Source organism: Rhinatrema bivittatum, chromosome 17 (assembly GCF_901001135.1).
Source record: "Rhinatrema bivittatum chromosome 17, aRhiBiv1.1, whole genome shotgun sequence".
Taxonomy (NCBI): Eukaryota; Metazoa; Chordata; class Amphibia; order Gymnophiona; family Rhinatrematidae; genus Rhinatrema; species Rhinatrema bivittatum.
In genome coordinates, this window is record NC_042631.1 from 33,085,320 (window position 1) to 33,100,848 (window position 15,529).

Consider the following 15,529-nt stretch of genomic DNA (forward strand, 5'->3'; position numbering starts at 1 on the left):
AGGACGGAGGAACCATGATCCTGATAGCACCTTACTGGCCACGCCAAGTATGGTTTCCAATACTCCAGGATCTCTCCATCCGCAGGCACATTCCTCTGGGAAAGGACCCGCATCTGCTCACTCAAAACGACGGATGCCTCCTCCATCCCAACCTCCAAGCCTTGTCCCTGACGGCATGGATGTTGAAAGGTTAGTCCTTCAGCCTTTCAACCTTTCAGATTCCGTTTCTCGAGTCCTGATAGCTTCACGAAAGCCTTCCACAAGAAAGTCTTACTCATACAAATGGAAAAGGTACACATCATGGTGCACTTCTCAGTCCCTTGATCCCCTTTCCTGTCCAATTTCCAAATTCTTGGACTATTTATGGCATCTCTCTGAATCAGGTCTTAAAACCTCTTCCATTAGGATGCATGTCAGTGCGGTAGCCGCCTTCCATAAAGGTGTACAGGGTGTCCCTATTTCAGTACAACCCCTAGTAACACGTTTTCTTAAAGGCTTGCTCCATCTGAAGCCACCCTTACGGCCTCCGGCCCCATCCTGGGACCTTAACCTGGTTCTTGGTCGTCTAATGAAACCTCCTTTCGAACCTCTGCACTCCTGTGAGTTAAAGTATCTCACATGGAAAGTGTTATTCCTTTTGGCTATCACTTCAGCTCGCAGGGTTAGTGAATTACAGGCCCTAGTTACCTATCCGCCTTACACTAAACTCCTGCAGGACCGGGCGGTACTCCGCACTCACCCTAAATTTTTACCTAAGGTAGTTTCTGAGTTTCATATCAATCAATCCATCATACTACCTATCTTTTTTCCCAGGCCCCACTCCAACTCTGGAGAACAGACCCTGCATACCCTAGACTGTAAACGAGCTCTAGCCTTTTACCTAGACCGTACAGTTTCTCACAGGAAGAGCACTCAATTATTCGTCTCTTTCCATCCTAACAAGTTAGGACAACCTGTGGGTAAGCAGGCTCTTTCCTCCTGGTTGGCGGACTGCATTTCTTTCTGCTATGAGCAGGCTGGCATTCCTTTCCAAGACCGTGTCAAAGCACACTCTGTGAGGGCCATGGCGACGTCAGTGGCACACCTTCGATCGGTGCCGCTTCCTGACATCTGCAGGGCTGCAACCTGGAGTTCTCTCCATACCTTTGCAGCCCACTATTGTTTGGACAAAGCTGGAAGACAGGACTCCATCTTCGGCCAATCTGTCTTGCGTAACCTTTTTCCAACCTGATGTACCAACACCCTTCCACCTTCCCGGTAGGGTGCGGATGCCCTTTCCCAAATTCCACCCCACTTGTACTGCCTGTTGCACGTCGTTGGGTACATTTGGTGCAAGTCAGGACATCCTCAGCTCGGTACTCACCCATTTGTGAGGACAACCATCCTGCTTGTCCTGTGAGAAAGCAAATGTTGCTTACCTGATGTAACAGGTGTTCTCACAGGACAGCAGGATGTTAGTCCTCACGAAACCCGCCCGCCACCCCGCGGTGTTGGGTTCGTTTTGTTTTTACTTTCTAGGCACTGCCTGTAGCTTTGAAAATCAGACTGAAGGGAGACCCTGCTGGCTGCAGGGTCAGTGCCTTGCTGGGCATGCCCAGTAGGGGCCAGTCAAAGTTCTGTTTAAACTTTGACAGAAGTTTTCCGTGGTGGGCTCCATCCTCGATGTCACCCATTTGTGAGGACTAACATCCTGCTGTCCTGTGAGAACACCTGTTACATCAGGTAAGCAACATTTGCTTTCCCATAGTAATGCTCTTAACGCTAGCCAAGCAACATTTGTAATACTCGTAAATGGGTAGAGGGAAGGCCAATATATAAAGCAGGACGGTCAGTCATGAACAGCACAAAATGATTGGACTAAAGTCTGAAAATAATTTTTATCTAACGCATGTCTTATGTTTATTATTTATTTATTTATTAAAGGCTTTTATATACCGACTTTCTTGATACAAATCAAATCAACTCGGTTTACATCGAACTAAGCAGTAACTATAACCAACTAATCAACAAGAGATATATTAAAAGGAGCATAAAGTTACATTATAATAAGGAAGCCTTAACTGGGAGTGGGGAAAAAAAGAGAGGGAGAACAAGATATAGTACTATATACAATGGAGTATGGGAGGGAGGCTAGGAACCGACCTCATGATGACTTGTGAGCGTAATTAGCGTTTGTTTATTTACATAAGTGATGGAACAGTTCTAGGTCAGGCTGTTATGTACCATAGAGTTTCACAATTTATAAAACTGTCTTCAAACTGGAGGATATGTGATTGAAAATTTAAATGTGAGTCAAAATAGACCCCCAAATTTTTAACCAGATTTGTAGTCCTATTCATAGAATAGTACCCCCCATCATACGTTGAATACACAGTGCTTCAATTTTCAATGACAGAGAATGTCAAAGCTACAGGTTTAAAGGCAAGGCGCATATTATAAATTCTGGCATACTGTATGAAAGAATTTTTAATTGAGTAAAATATTCCAATCTGCAAACAGAGCTTCATTAGGGTTGTCCTTTCAAATATGTTAGTCTTATTTATTTATTTTAAAATTGTTTATATACCGCCTTTACAAAAGTGAATTTGGTCAAAACGGTTTACAACATAACGTACACAGTGTAAGAATAAAATAATAAATAAAAACGAAAATAGAATAGCAAAAATACAGTGACTCTATCTTTGCAAGGAGGTTGTGCTAACTGGCTGGTGGATTGTCAGCAGTGGTTGGTGCCAAACCAGCGATGGGAGGTAGATGGGAAAGCATAGGAATCTTTGCTTTTAGTAAAATGTTTGTATCACATTTTACTTTGTGTTGTGATTTTTGTTTGTTTTTGGGGGTTTTTTTCAGGGAAACAATGATATTTTGGCCTTTTTGTCTGGGATGCCAGTGACCAAAAACACCAAGTACCTTGACCTGAAAAACACAGTAAGTGTGGCTTAGGCTCATACCATCTTCTGGTAATAGCAGTGTCTTCCTGCAGGAGAGAACTTGAGGTCCTTATGATAATCCCACCCTAAAGTATCAGTGGCCTCCCAGTTTAGGGCAGCAGTATGGTAAGCAGTAACAGATATGCAGGCCAGTTCATTTCTTGTCTTTTACCATATTGTTAAGTACACTATAACCAGACACAGTTTCTTTTCTTTCACTTTTCAGCAAGAGATGCAACGGTACAAAGAAGTGTGTTACTACATGCTGTTTGCACTGGCAGCCTATGGCTGGCCCATGTATCTGATCAGGAAACCAGCTTGTGGGATTTGCCGTCTTGCTGGGTCCTGCTCGTGAGTATAGCCTCCCCACCTTTGATCTTCTGTCTAACACTAATAGCACTGTTGAAGTGATACAGCAATGGCAGTAGTAGTTTCTCTGAAAACAAGTGGATGACATGACTGCACTCTGCACCGAATGAATAACTAATCCACTATTGATTACACATGTGCACCAGTTTCTTCTTATCCTCCAAAGTTGTCAGATGTCTGTTAGCTTTCCAAAGACCCTCCTGCGTTTGGCGATTGTTTTGTTTTACTCTTCTGTGCCCAGTGCTCCCTACTTTTAGCTACTTAGGCAGTATTTTGGCACTTTTTAAGTTTGTCTTTTGCTGTCAGCACGCAGGGTTTTTTTTTTTCCTTCCCATTGTTGTCACACTAGTCCATTTGGCTGATTATTTTAAAGTCTTTGTCTGCCAAAAACGTTTCCTCTGTCTTTGGATATTGCTGCATGGTAAAGAAGCAAACTAGCAGATATCCAATACAGATCATAACATTTTCTACTAGTGTCTGGGACAAAGCCACGGTGCCTTAGGTTTTGATATCAGAGGATTCCACCCTGAGTATTTGGGCCTGGAAGGTGAGGCTGTTAACATACTTTATCAAAAAGGAAAAATCCAGCTGTAAAACACTAATGCTGAAGGCTCAATGCATAGGGAAATGCACCAGTTGCTGGTATTGAGGCTGCACCAAAGAGGTCCTCAACATCTTTGGCTCCTCAGTCTGAGTTTAGGCTCAGGAGCCAAGACAAGAGCCCCAGACACTCAAATGAGGATCCTGAGAGGGCCAGTGAGTACAAGCTCCAAAGCATTAATGTATGTCTTTAGTGTTTGATTGTAAGAGTATGGAGATATGAGGGGCTCTAACGCAGCCATGTGTAGAGATGAGCTCAGCCTCCCAGTCTTAGATATTGCTGTCAGACTCTCGAGATTGTCTACAGCCTTAGGCACCAGCCTTCAAAGAGCCATGGAAGACAACAGTTCTTCTACCAGATTTACCCCAGTAGAGTAAGCCACACTCGGAGGTCAAATAGAACAAGAGGATTGATGAGGAAATAGCTTGGTGCACAACTGTGCTTAGATTCAAGCACTGGGGCTTTTGACATCACTTGGTGTGTCAAACAACCCAATCTCTCAGCATCTGCCTTTAAACAATGAGCATTCCAACAAAGGTTTGGTACTCAGAGCATATTTAAATGCCCTCCCTGCCAGGTCAGAATGAAGAAGGTTCAAAGCAGGAAGCTTCTCCTACCTCTCAGTGCTGTCTAACCCCAGTGCCCAGAGATATGATGTATAGGCCTCATAAGTCTTTGGTCCAGGATAGATGCACTCCCAGACATCAATTCAGTATATCCTTTCTGAGTCTGAAGCCCTGCTTATATATCAGAATTCTGTTCTGAAGAAGAATAATCATAAGACCACTCCTCTGGGTTATCTCCACTAAAGGCAGGGAACAGATCTCCTAAAGATCTGTCCTTCTCTACTTTTGATAAAAAGATGGCTAAGACTATACCCATTGAGTTAAATATGGAGGGAGAGCCCAGGGTGCTTCTTGGCCCTCTCAAATACTTGGATGCTCCTAAAGAGTTGGTGACAGCGCCCATCCACCTTTTCTTTCAGGATGCATGGAAGAAGAGGTGAGTGATTTCCCCACCCCACCCCCACCCCCAATACACACAGACTTCAACCCTGTTGATAAGAATGGAAACACTAAGTTTCCTGCCCAGGCAGCCAAGGGATTTGATAAGCTCAAATTTCCTGTAATGGATCAATAAGGCAATAACTCATGCCTCTGTTTCCATGGGGTGTGATTGTTAAATTCTGTAGTTTTTGGAGGAGAACATTATGCTTCTGTTTTGTATAGCATCCAGACAAATTTATATGATGCAATTCTTGCATACAATCCTTGAAGAAGCCTAGGAATTCACTCAGTTTCTCCCTTAAGTGAAAAAGGCAGATATCCTTAACCTAATGGTCCATAAGACCTATATTGCTTTTGAGACGGCATCAAGAACCTCTTCTAGGCCATTGACATCCACAGGCTTTTGCATAGCCTTGGGCGTCAGAGAAGATGTACAAGAAAGGCTCACTGATATATCATGTAGTTGTGGTAAACTCCTAGGAGATAAAGTCAAGGAAGCAGTGAGTTTTATGTAAGACCATAACATGTCTAATAACTACTGCCAGTTCTGAACTACCTTCCATATCCAAGAGGCCTGCCTATGATCTGAACTAGTTTTATCCTCAGAAGAAGCAGTTCCTAGGCTTCACTTGCTGCCAGACAGCAGAGCTCAAGATCTCTGTAATGCAAGCTGAAAAACTGTAAGCCCTACATGGCTATTCAGTGAAAGCCTTTGATGGGTTTTTGACCAAAACTAGATGAGATAGCAAGTAGTCCTGTCTATATTCCAAGGGGCCTCCCTATGAGTGAGGAGGCTGAGGTATTTTTTACATCATTGTACTGTTGTAACTTCAGACAACTGGATTCTTCAGATTGTAGGAAATGGCTATTGTTTTATATCTTTTGGAAATCCATCCAAATCACCTGCCTAGAAGAGCATTATAGCTCACTCAACACCATAAACTACTCAATTTGGAAATCTCTCTCCTACAGACCAGAACTGTTGAGCCTGTCCTCCTGCAGGAGAAAGTGTAGAGATTTTACTCAAAATACTTCTTGGATGGTATCTCAACCTAGGCATAAGTGTCTTGAACAAAGTCATGACAAAGGAAAAATGTAAGATTTCCCTGGATTCTGTAATTCTCTTACTATACCAGAGAATGGCTGTTTACAGGAGGCATATACACATATAGAGATACTTCCTGTAACTGGGATGCCCCAGTCGTCGTGGATAATATGTTGAAATCTTCTGCTCCATGTATGACAGTGGCCAAGAAAGCAAATGGAATGATATGAATTATTTGGGAAGAAATAGAGAATAAAACAGAGAATATCATAATGCCTCTGTTACTCCATGGTGTAACTGAACCTTGAGTATTGTGTGCAATTCTGGTTATCCATCTCAAAAAAGATATAGCAGAATTAGAAAAGGTACAGAGAAAGACAACGAAAATGATAAAGGGGATGGAACAATTCCCTTACAAGGAAAGGCTAAAGAGGTTAGGACTCTTCAGCTTGGCAAAGACTGCTGAAGAGGGAGGTATGATAGAGGTCTATAAAATGAGTGGAGTGGAAGGGTGAATATAAATCGGTGGTTTATGCTTTCAAAAAGTATAAGGACTAGGAAAAACACAATGACGTTACTAGGTAATACCTTTCAAAGCAAATAGGAAAAAATGTTTCCAATTAATGCATAATTAAGCTTTGGAATTGGTTGCCAGAGGCTATTAGTGTAGTTGGGTTTAAAAAAGGTTTGGACAAGTTCCCGGATGAAAAGTCCCCTTGACTTGGGGAAATCCACTGCTTATCCCTTTGATAAGCAGCATGGAATCTTATCAACCTTTTGGGATCCTGCCAGGTACTTCTGACTTGGATTGGCCATTGTTAGAAACAGGATACTGGGCTTGATGGACCTTTGGTCTGACCCAGTATGGCAAATCATATTTTACGAATGGGGAACATCTGCGATAGATTTGTTTTACGACAGCCCTAAACAAAAAGTACAAGTTTTCTTTTCAGCTGCAGATCAGGAGGCAAAGCTAGTGGTGGTTGCTTCCTTTGTTGAAGAACAGTATTCTGTACATGTATCCTCCGATACTTGTGGTAATGAAAACCTTAATAAAACTCAGAAAAGAGTTTTTTTGCTCTACTGAGCAAGTGTGGGAATTCCCTCTCAGGCGTTGCTCATGATCCCAACAGTTTCTTTATTTTTTTCCCCAAACACCAGCACGGATGTGAACCTCTCGCTCTGTTTCTTTTCTGTGAAAATCTAATATCTTTTTTTCTTTAAAGTTGTCTCACTGCCTCAGCAGCCTCCAAACAGTACTTTTCAGTGCTATAAAAAAAAAATAGAAAAGATTAAGAACTTTTTGTTTCTCACTAGTAAGAAGAAATTAACAGTGAGTGAGTTCCAAGTACTGTGTGGTAGAAGAATGCTCCTGCTGCCTCAGACCGGGCCACAGACAAGCAAGCTGTTACCATTATGAACAGATGTCCCTGTGTACTCAGAAAATGAAGGCCAGGAAAATGGAGGAACTACATAAGGCCTCTCAGAAACTACAGTCTGTCGTCCTCCCAGACTGCACCTTGTCTGCCTCACAGCCAGCGCACAAAAAGCACACTATCTATGCATGGCGCATCGTCCCTGTCAGTGTTCTTGAAGAACAAGACACCGGTGCTGTCGATGTACTCCACGTGGAGCCTCAGAAACTGAAACACATTAGTCATCAATACCTTTACCATCAGGGCAGGTTGCTCCATTGTCTACACATCATGCTGCAGTGCTTCCTATGCAGCTGTATGCAGGTCTGCACAAAACCTTCACAGGTACAGAAGGAGAAATTATACCCCTGGCCCTACCTATTGCTAGAGACCTTGCACCAACAAAATTAATAGAACAAGGACTATGGCTGGAGACTCCAGATCCCATTTGTTCTCTGGTACCCTGACATCCAGTTTGCCTCCAATTTAAATTTTGCAGAGTGCAGATGATGTGCAAGATTCCATTTTGGTAACAAGAGGATGTTCCACTGCCCACACCAGGTCAAAAGGGCACATCAGCCCCTTGACCACAGAGCGGAGCTAGTGAAATATTTCTTTACCTCTGTGGTTGCTAAAAATGAGGGTACTTTCCAACCTCTCCTTTCCAAGATATGGAGTCCCAGTATCCTCAACTGGTGGAAAATTTGCTTATAGCAAAGTACATCCAGTCAGAGTATGTCCACTAGGAATATACCCCTTCAAAGCAATCAAGGACCCCTCCTCGTGCCTTCTTCATCACTGGGGTCCTGTTTGTGTTCCTATTCCTCCCGACTCTGAGGAAGGGGTCAACGGGTGTCCCAACATCCTTCTGGACCCTCCAGAACACTCATCTCTACCAAAAGACCTTTCTTACTCCAGATATCTGGGCAAGCTGCGAAAACACTTGGCATTAATATGCATAGGGACAAAGATCCTCACACAAGCATCTTTAGCCACCTTCATATTCTGAAAACACCCACGAAGCCAGCAACAATCCTGATCCATAGTATCCTACAAGAATTACAAACCAGAATGTGGGAAAAATCCTTTTTCCTGTACTCCAATGGCAAGGAAACTAGACCTCAAGTATAGAGTACAAAAATCTCCAGCATTTAGAATAGTACTGTTACCCACCAATCAGTTGGGGAATTGGCTTTAAAAGAGCAACAGAAACACAAATATAGTCCAATAAGCCACCACAGAAAGATTCCAACATTTACAAAATGTTTTCCAAATAACTATGCTTTATGCACGAATCTCAGTTCACCAGTTCTACCTAGGTCAATATTTATACAAGTATATACAAAAATTGAAGCCTTTTCTTCCACCTGGTGAAAGTAGAGTTGCATACCCTCAGCCACTCTTAGGTTCAGAAAGTCTATACATTGTTTTTCAGTCTATCTACAAAATGCTTGATGCCACAGCTCATACCTCAAGAGTGTCCATCGGAGCATGCCATATTGCTTGGTTGAGAGCCAGTAGCCTACATGATGATATCCCCAAATAATTGATGGATGTCCCATATCTAGGTTGATCATCTTTTCAGAGAAAAGCCTAGAGAAAGTGGTTGCTCAAATAAAGGAACAGAATGTGGCAGTCCAGTCCGTTTGTATGGGACAAGAACAAGCCTTCTTTAAGACGCCCATATTACACTTCTAAAAGGCCATATTTCCAGAGATGCCCTTTCTGGCAATTTCAATGATACCAGATGCATGCTCTGCTTCCTGAACAGCAACAGCTTCCAGCTCAAACATGACAGTGAGCTCCATCAGTCAAAAACTATGCAACAAGCTTGGACAAAGTTTTTGACCATTTTTTAAACCCAGCACCCATCTTAACTGGTGTGGGGGAAGAGTGGCACAAGATCACCATTGGGTTCTCAAAATTGTGGATACTGCTTGTATTTCTCCTGGCTTCCCATGCTTCATCATTGCTCGGCCTTCAATCCAGATCAGTCTCGCTCTATGCAACTCCACCTGAAAATGGAGGTGCTCCTCGAACAGCAGGTGCTAGAAACTTTCTTCCCATCACCTTGGCCAGGGGTTCTGGAGAACTGAGACCCATTCTAGATTTAAGAAGCTTGAACAGCATATACTTTGACAGAAATTCAAAATGAATACCCTACAACAGTTCTCGCTTTCATATTGCCGTCCATCTGTCCCACTGACATTACCTGCGATTTATGGTGGAATCTTCCCGCTATCCTGCCTCAGCTTCTCATCTGCACCAAAGGTCTTCATCAATTGCCTGGCTGTAGTAACAGCCTATCTGTGGTTTCAAGGCACCCGTGTCTTCCCTTATTATAAGGAAACTGAGGTCATTCTAATAGTCTGCCAGAAACCGTCAACTAGAAGAGCTTACAGTTTTAAATGGAAAAAGGTTCTGTACATGGTGTCAACACAATACCCTGGATCCATTTGCATGCAAACCCAAAGAGGTACTGAACTATTTGCTCACTCTTTCTGCTTCAGTTCTCAGCACCTCATCAGTGAGAGTACATCTCTGTGCTATAGTGGCTTACCATGCTCAAATCAAGGGTAAGCCTGTCTCAGTTCATCCATTAATATCCAAAACCATGAAAGGCTTATGGCTTACTAAACCTCCATTCATAAAGTGATCTGTTTCTGGTTCTGGCACAGCTGATGAAGCAGCCATATGATGTTGGAGACTACTTCTCTCAAGTTATTAATGTGGAAGTAACATTCCTGGTAGCAGTAACATCAGCTAGAAGAATCGTTGAGCTTCAGGCTTTAGTTCATAATCTGCCTTATACACAATTCTTCCATATGCACATGAAGGCAAGAAAGCCCTTCATATTTTAAACTGTAAATGAGCCTTGGCTTACTACAGGAGAATAACTGACACCTCATTAGGCTTCTCAAATTTTAGTTTTGTACAATCCCAAAAGACCGGACACATAATAGTAGCCACCTTGGGTATGCCATTTTTCTCTCTGTTGCCTCAGGTACAAACTTAGATTGCAAGCCCTCTGGGGATAGGGAAATATGTACCTGATTGTAATCTGCTATGAAGTGCCAAAAAGTAGAATATACATTTTTTTTAAAAAGTACATTGTCCAATTGGCTAGAAGACTGCATTTTGCACTGCTATAGACTAGCAAGTCTACATATTATAGTCACCATCAAGGCTCATTAAATTAGAGCCGTGGCTCATCTATGATCCATACTACTTGGAGATACCTGCAAAGCTGCAACATGGTCATCGGTACACACATTTGTATCCCATTACTGTCTGCCAGTACATTTGGACAAGCAGTAAATTTGGACAAGCAGTTTGCATAGCCTGTTCACCCAGTAATCCACAGTGGGGTCCAGGTTACTTATTCAGTAAACTCTCTGCTGCAACCTTCAGCTTGGGACTCCCCACATGATTTGGCTAATTGAGTCCTGCTTATCGACCGAAAAAGCAACTTTGTTTACAGTGGTTTTTCTGTAGATAGCAAGATGTTAGCTATACTAAATATCTGCCTGCCTAGCTAGAATTAGCTCTAAAATCAACTGAGGGGGCTCACGAGGCAACACCGGATTGGGAATTCCCACATATGTCAGTAGAGCAAAAGCTCTACTAGCTAAGAGAGAGATGTCCATTCAGAGCCACCAGATGACAATCATGGCTAATTCATCATGCTATCTATGGAAAACACTATTTATGGTTAAGCAAATGTGCTTTCTTTTTCTCTTCTTTATCCTTTATTCTTTTTTCCAAGCCATTGCACTGAAATCTAACTATTTTTCTCTTTCTGAGTCTAGCAACATACCTAATTGATCTGTTTGTCTCTCTTCCTATGTACAACTGTCTAGTTCTAGTCCTACTGGTCTTTTTCCATGAGTCAATGCATGAGCCAATTCATTTAAATATCTCTCTAGTCCTATTTTTATTTCTCTGTCTGCAAATTGTGCACATTGTCTGATCTACATGCTGCACTTCTCCCTGGTGTTTATTCCCTGTCTTCCCTTTTTCTTCCTCTCTGACCAGCATACTGGTGCATTAATTGATTTATGTGAATCATGTCTTGCACCTCACTGGCCTATATCTCTCCTTTGCCAGCAGGTGCTGCTGTTGGTGTTCTTCTCGTCCACGCTATGCACCTGGTGTCACCATCGAAGAGGACAACTGCTGTGGCTGCAATGCCATCGCCATCCGCCGTCACTTCCTGGATGAAAATGTGACCTCGGTTGATATTGTGTACACTTCCTGCCATGATGCTGTAAGGGAAGTCAGGGACCCTTTGTGCTCAATCTACCATTCAAGCCCCATCTCTGAAGTATTCCATACATTCTTTTTCTGACCAACCTAGTAACTGAGAGAAATTGCATTCTGCTCTGAGGTCTTCTCTGGAGCTGTTCCATGACACAACAGCCCAGAAGCTAACACAATGTTTATAAACAACACTTTGGCAGATGCCTGGCTTATGATGTGGAAACATGTAAGCATTGTGCCTGTCTTTTGGGCTCTCTCGGTGACTGACATTTCACTCAAGGCACTAGCAGGGAGAGCATCTGAACAAGCTTCCTGAGTTGGGGAGAATATGAAGTTTCATCAGCTGATAAAATAAGAAATGCTACAAGGGGCAGAATATTTATTTACTTTATTTTATTTAAAAAGCTTGATTCTGCGCACACGTTCCAGGCGGATAACAAATAGTACATTCATAAAATGGTTCATTAAACATAAAACTAAAAACAGTACAATAATAAAATAAAACAAACATCCACAAAATAAACTAAATTAAGATCAAATTACAAACAGAGACTATCATCCAAAACCACCAAAATAAAATAATTATGGCATCTGCAAGCATAAAGAGCAGGATCATCTTAAATTTACTGCAAGTTATTAAAAGCCTTTTCAAAATAAAAGGTCTTCACTGCCTTCTTAAATGTAGAGAGACAGGTTATTCTAATATATTCAGGAAGCTCATTCCAAAACTGGGGGTCAGTGACATAAAAAGAACGATCACATGCTTCAGAAGGATGAACTGTTCTGAAGGATGGGACCTCTAACAAGCAGCGATTTGCTGAGCAAAGGGTATGTGATGGGTCATAAATTTTAAAAATTGCATGTACTGAGGAGGAGACATCAAAATTTAAAAGCTTTAAAAACTAATAAAACAATGTTAATATGCCACATAATCTGGAGCCAATGAAGGGAAAAGAGAGCAAGAGTTATATGCTCATGTTAATAACATGGCAGCAGAATTTTGTATCAATTGAAGGGCTTTCAGTGAATTTGCCGGTAATCCAATCAATAAAGAATTGCAGTAATCTAATCTGTTGAGGATCAAAGCTTGCAATACAGATCTAAAATCATATGCAGGTAAGATTCAGTCACAACATTTTAAGTTTAAAAAAGGATGATTTGACCAAAGAATTAATATAAGATTTCATAGTTAATTCATTGTCATCAAGTTCCCCAAGGTTCCTAAAGACAATGGATACTTTAATTGACAGATTTCCAAAAGTACGTGAGGACAGAGCATCAGATAACTGGAATCTACCTAAAATTAAGATCTCAGTTTTGGGAGAGCTAAGATCTTATGGATGAGAAACAAATTTTCAGCAAATCATTAGTTGCTGACCAGGATGATTACTTGGGCACAAAAACTGTATATCGTTGGCATATACTTTATAATCAACTCCCAGACAAGGTAGTTTATAAAGTGGGGAAAGGTAAATATTGGACAGAACCGCTGAAAGCATGGAACCTTGGTGCACCCCAGAAGACCCACAGTGTCAGCTAGAGAAGCACTGGCAAACCTACTGCAATTGAGAAGTATGATAAAATCCATTTAAGGACATTACTCAAGATACCAATCTCTTCAAGATGCTTCAATAAAATATGGTGATTAATAGTTTCAAAAGTGGATAACACATCTAATAAAACTATAATGCAACAGTTACTACAGTCAAAACCGCACCTAATGGTGTCAATACTAGAAAGCAGCAGAGTTTCTATACCATAGAGCTTATGAAATCCAAATTGGAATTGGTCTAACACCTCTTGATGAAACAAAATATCGTCCAGTTGAGAGAGGGGACAGTACATTCAGTAATCTGCGCCAAAAAAGGAAGAGATGAAATTGAATGGAAATTCTTTTGCACAGAAGGATCTAATGTGGGATTTTTCAATGATGGGTGCACTGATGCTTTCTTCAGCTCATTAGGCATCAAGCTTTCTGATAAAGAAAGATTAGCAATTTACTGCCTGATTCACTAAGGCTTTTCTCCCATTCTTTGGTCTATGGGGAAAATACTTTGATGAAATCAGGCCCTTAGATAAATTTGGTGAAACATCAAGTCAAAGAACTTTCACTAATGCAGGAAAATAGTTACTGAGAGGACAAAAGGCAGTGTTAAGATTAGCTACAATACATTCAACTTCAGATTCAGAAACTACAGCAAAAGTGTCCTAGTGAACCAGATACCTGAGGGGAATAGAGTTACACAATGAAATGCAGCCAAAGCACTGCATAAGATCATTACTATTAATATAAGCAGTGTTTTAGCTTGTCCTAAACCACTTTGTGCTCACTCGCTGCTGAAAGAACCGACGGTAAGAATCTTAACTTTCGACTTGTTTCAACGTTACCAGCAATAGCCAAAATACTTGAGAAAGTTGTACTCAATTAGATGAAATGAATTCAAAAACTAGATTATATCCTATACAATTTGGTTTCAGAAAAAAATTGCAGTACAGAGACCTTACTACTAGCACTAATAGACACAATTTTACGTGGGTTTGATGCAGGTAAATCATATCTACTTGTCCTGTTAGATCTGTCCGCCGCATTTGATATGGTTGACCCGATAATTATGATGCAGAGACTCTCAGAAATTGGCGTGACTGGGCTAACGTTGAAATGGTTTTCCTCCTTTTTAACAAATCACTCCCTTCAGGTCAGAACTGGCAATACCGCCTCAAATATAGCAAAATTTGAAACAGGAGTCCCACAGGGATCTGCACTCTCTGCTATGCTTTTTAATTTTTACATGCTTCCTTTATGCAGACTACTTTCCATTCTTGGTTTAATTTACTTTATATATGCTGATTATGTAAGGTTTTTGGTACCCATTGAAATATCTATTGATCATTCACTAAATTGTTAAATAGGTATTTTTCTATTAATACTTCAAACTATTTCACGATAGACTTCATTCAAATAGTTAACCGATCAAGCTTGTGACTTAGGAGTAATAATTGACTCTAACCTTACCATGAAGAAGCACATCAGTAAAATATTGAAGGACGACTACAATAAATTACATATGCTACGGCGCTTAAAATCATTTGCCAATATAGTCTATTGTAATGCTCTTAGGATTACTGGCTAATACATATTACTCCAGTACTGATTTCCCTACATTGGTTGCCCATTAAATTCAGAATACAATATACAACATTATTTATATATTCATATCTCAGACTGGTTAGGTACACTTGTACATCCCACAAAGGGATCGGTGCTCATCAAGCAAAGCTCTTGTAACCATTCCATCAATTTGCACTGCGCATTTGAGTGAGGTGCGTGAGAGAGTTATTTCCATTGCAGCGCCAACATTGTGGAACGTGATACCCACAGAATTAAGGTTAGCCAAAGCTCTGAAACTATTTAAAAAAAAAAAAAAAAAAAAATCTTAAGACCCGGCTATTGAAACTAGCCTTTGATAGCAGCAATAAAGGAGAAAAAAAAATTGAATGAGTGCAGACATGCATTGTTAAGAGAGTACAATTGGCAATGTGCTGTGTAACACCAGAGACACTGATGACAATAATTCATAGGTGATTGTATTTTATAGTATTAATTTTTGTGTAATATAATTATGTTTTAACTTTTCTGTGATCTGTCGTGATTGTATACAGAGTGATGGTATATAAATAAAAATAAAATAAATTGCAGAGGTCTATACTCAGAAGCCGTTTAGACGGATAACTGAAAAGTTATCCCTCTGAACCAACTCCATCCAGTTTATATTTTTTTGAAGTGTACTCTCCAGAATTGTACACAGTATTCCAAATGAGGTCTCACCTGGGACAATATTGTCTCCTTTATTCTGCTGGCCATTCCTCCCCCTGGCACCCAAGCATTCTTCTAACTTTTGCCA

At 41.0% G+C, this 15,529-nt stretch overlaps 1 protein-coding gene across 4 annotated transcripts in view; it reads left to right on the forward strand.

Annotated features, from left to right (window-relative positions):
* Positions 1–15,529, forward strand: part of DAGLA (diacylglycerol lipase alpha) — a 210,630-nt gene that overhangs the window by 138,961 nt on the left and 56,140 nt on the right. For 3 of the 4 annotated variants that reach the window (XM_029582183.1, XM_029582182.1, XM_029582185.1), the window contains exons 8-10: positions 2,851–2,928; positions 3,157–3,281; positions 11,475–11,634. In XM_029582183.1, the coding sequence (XP_029438043.1) occupies positions 2,851–2,928; positions 3,157–3,281; positions 11,475–11,634 (363 nt within the window). The remainder of the gene's footprint in view (positions 1–2,850; positions 2,929–3,156; positions 3,282–11,474; positions 11,635–15,529) is intronic. The other variant, XM_029582184.1, reaches the window with a different exon arrangement.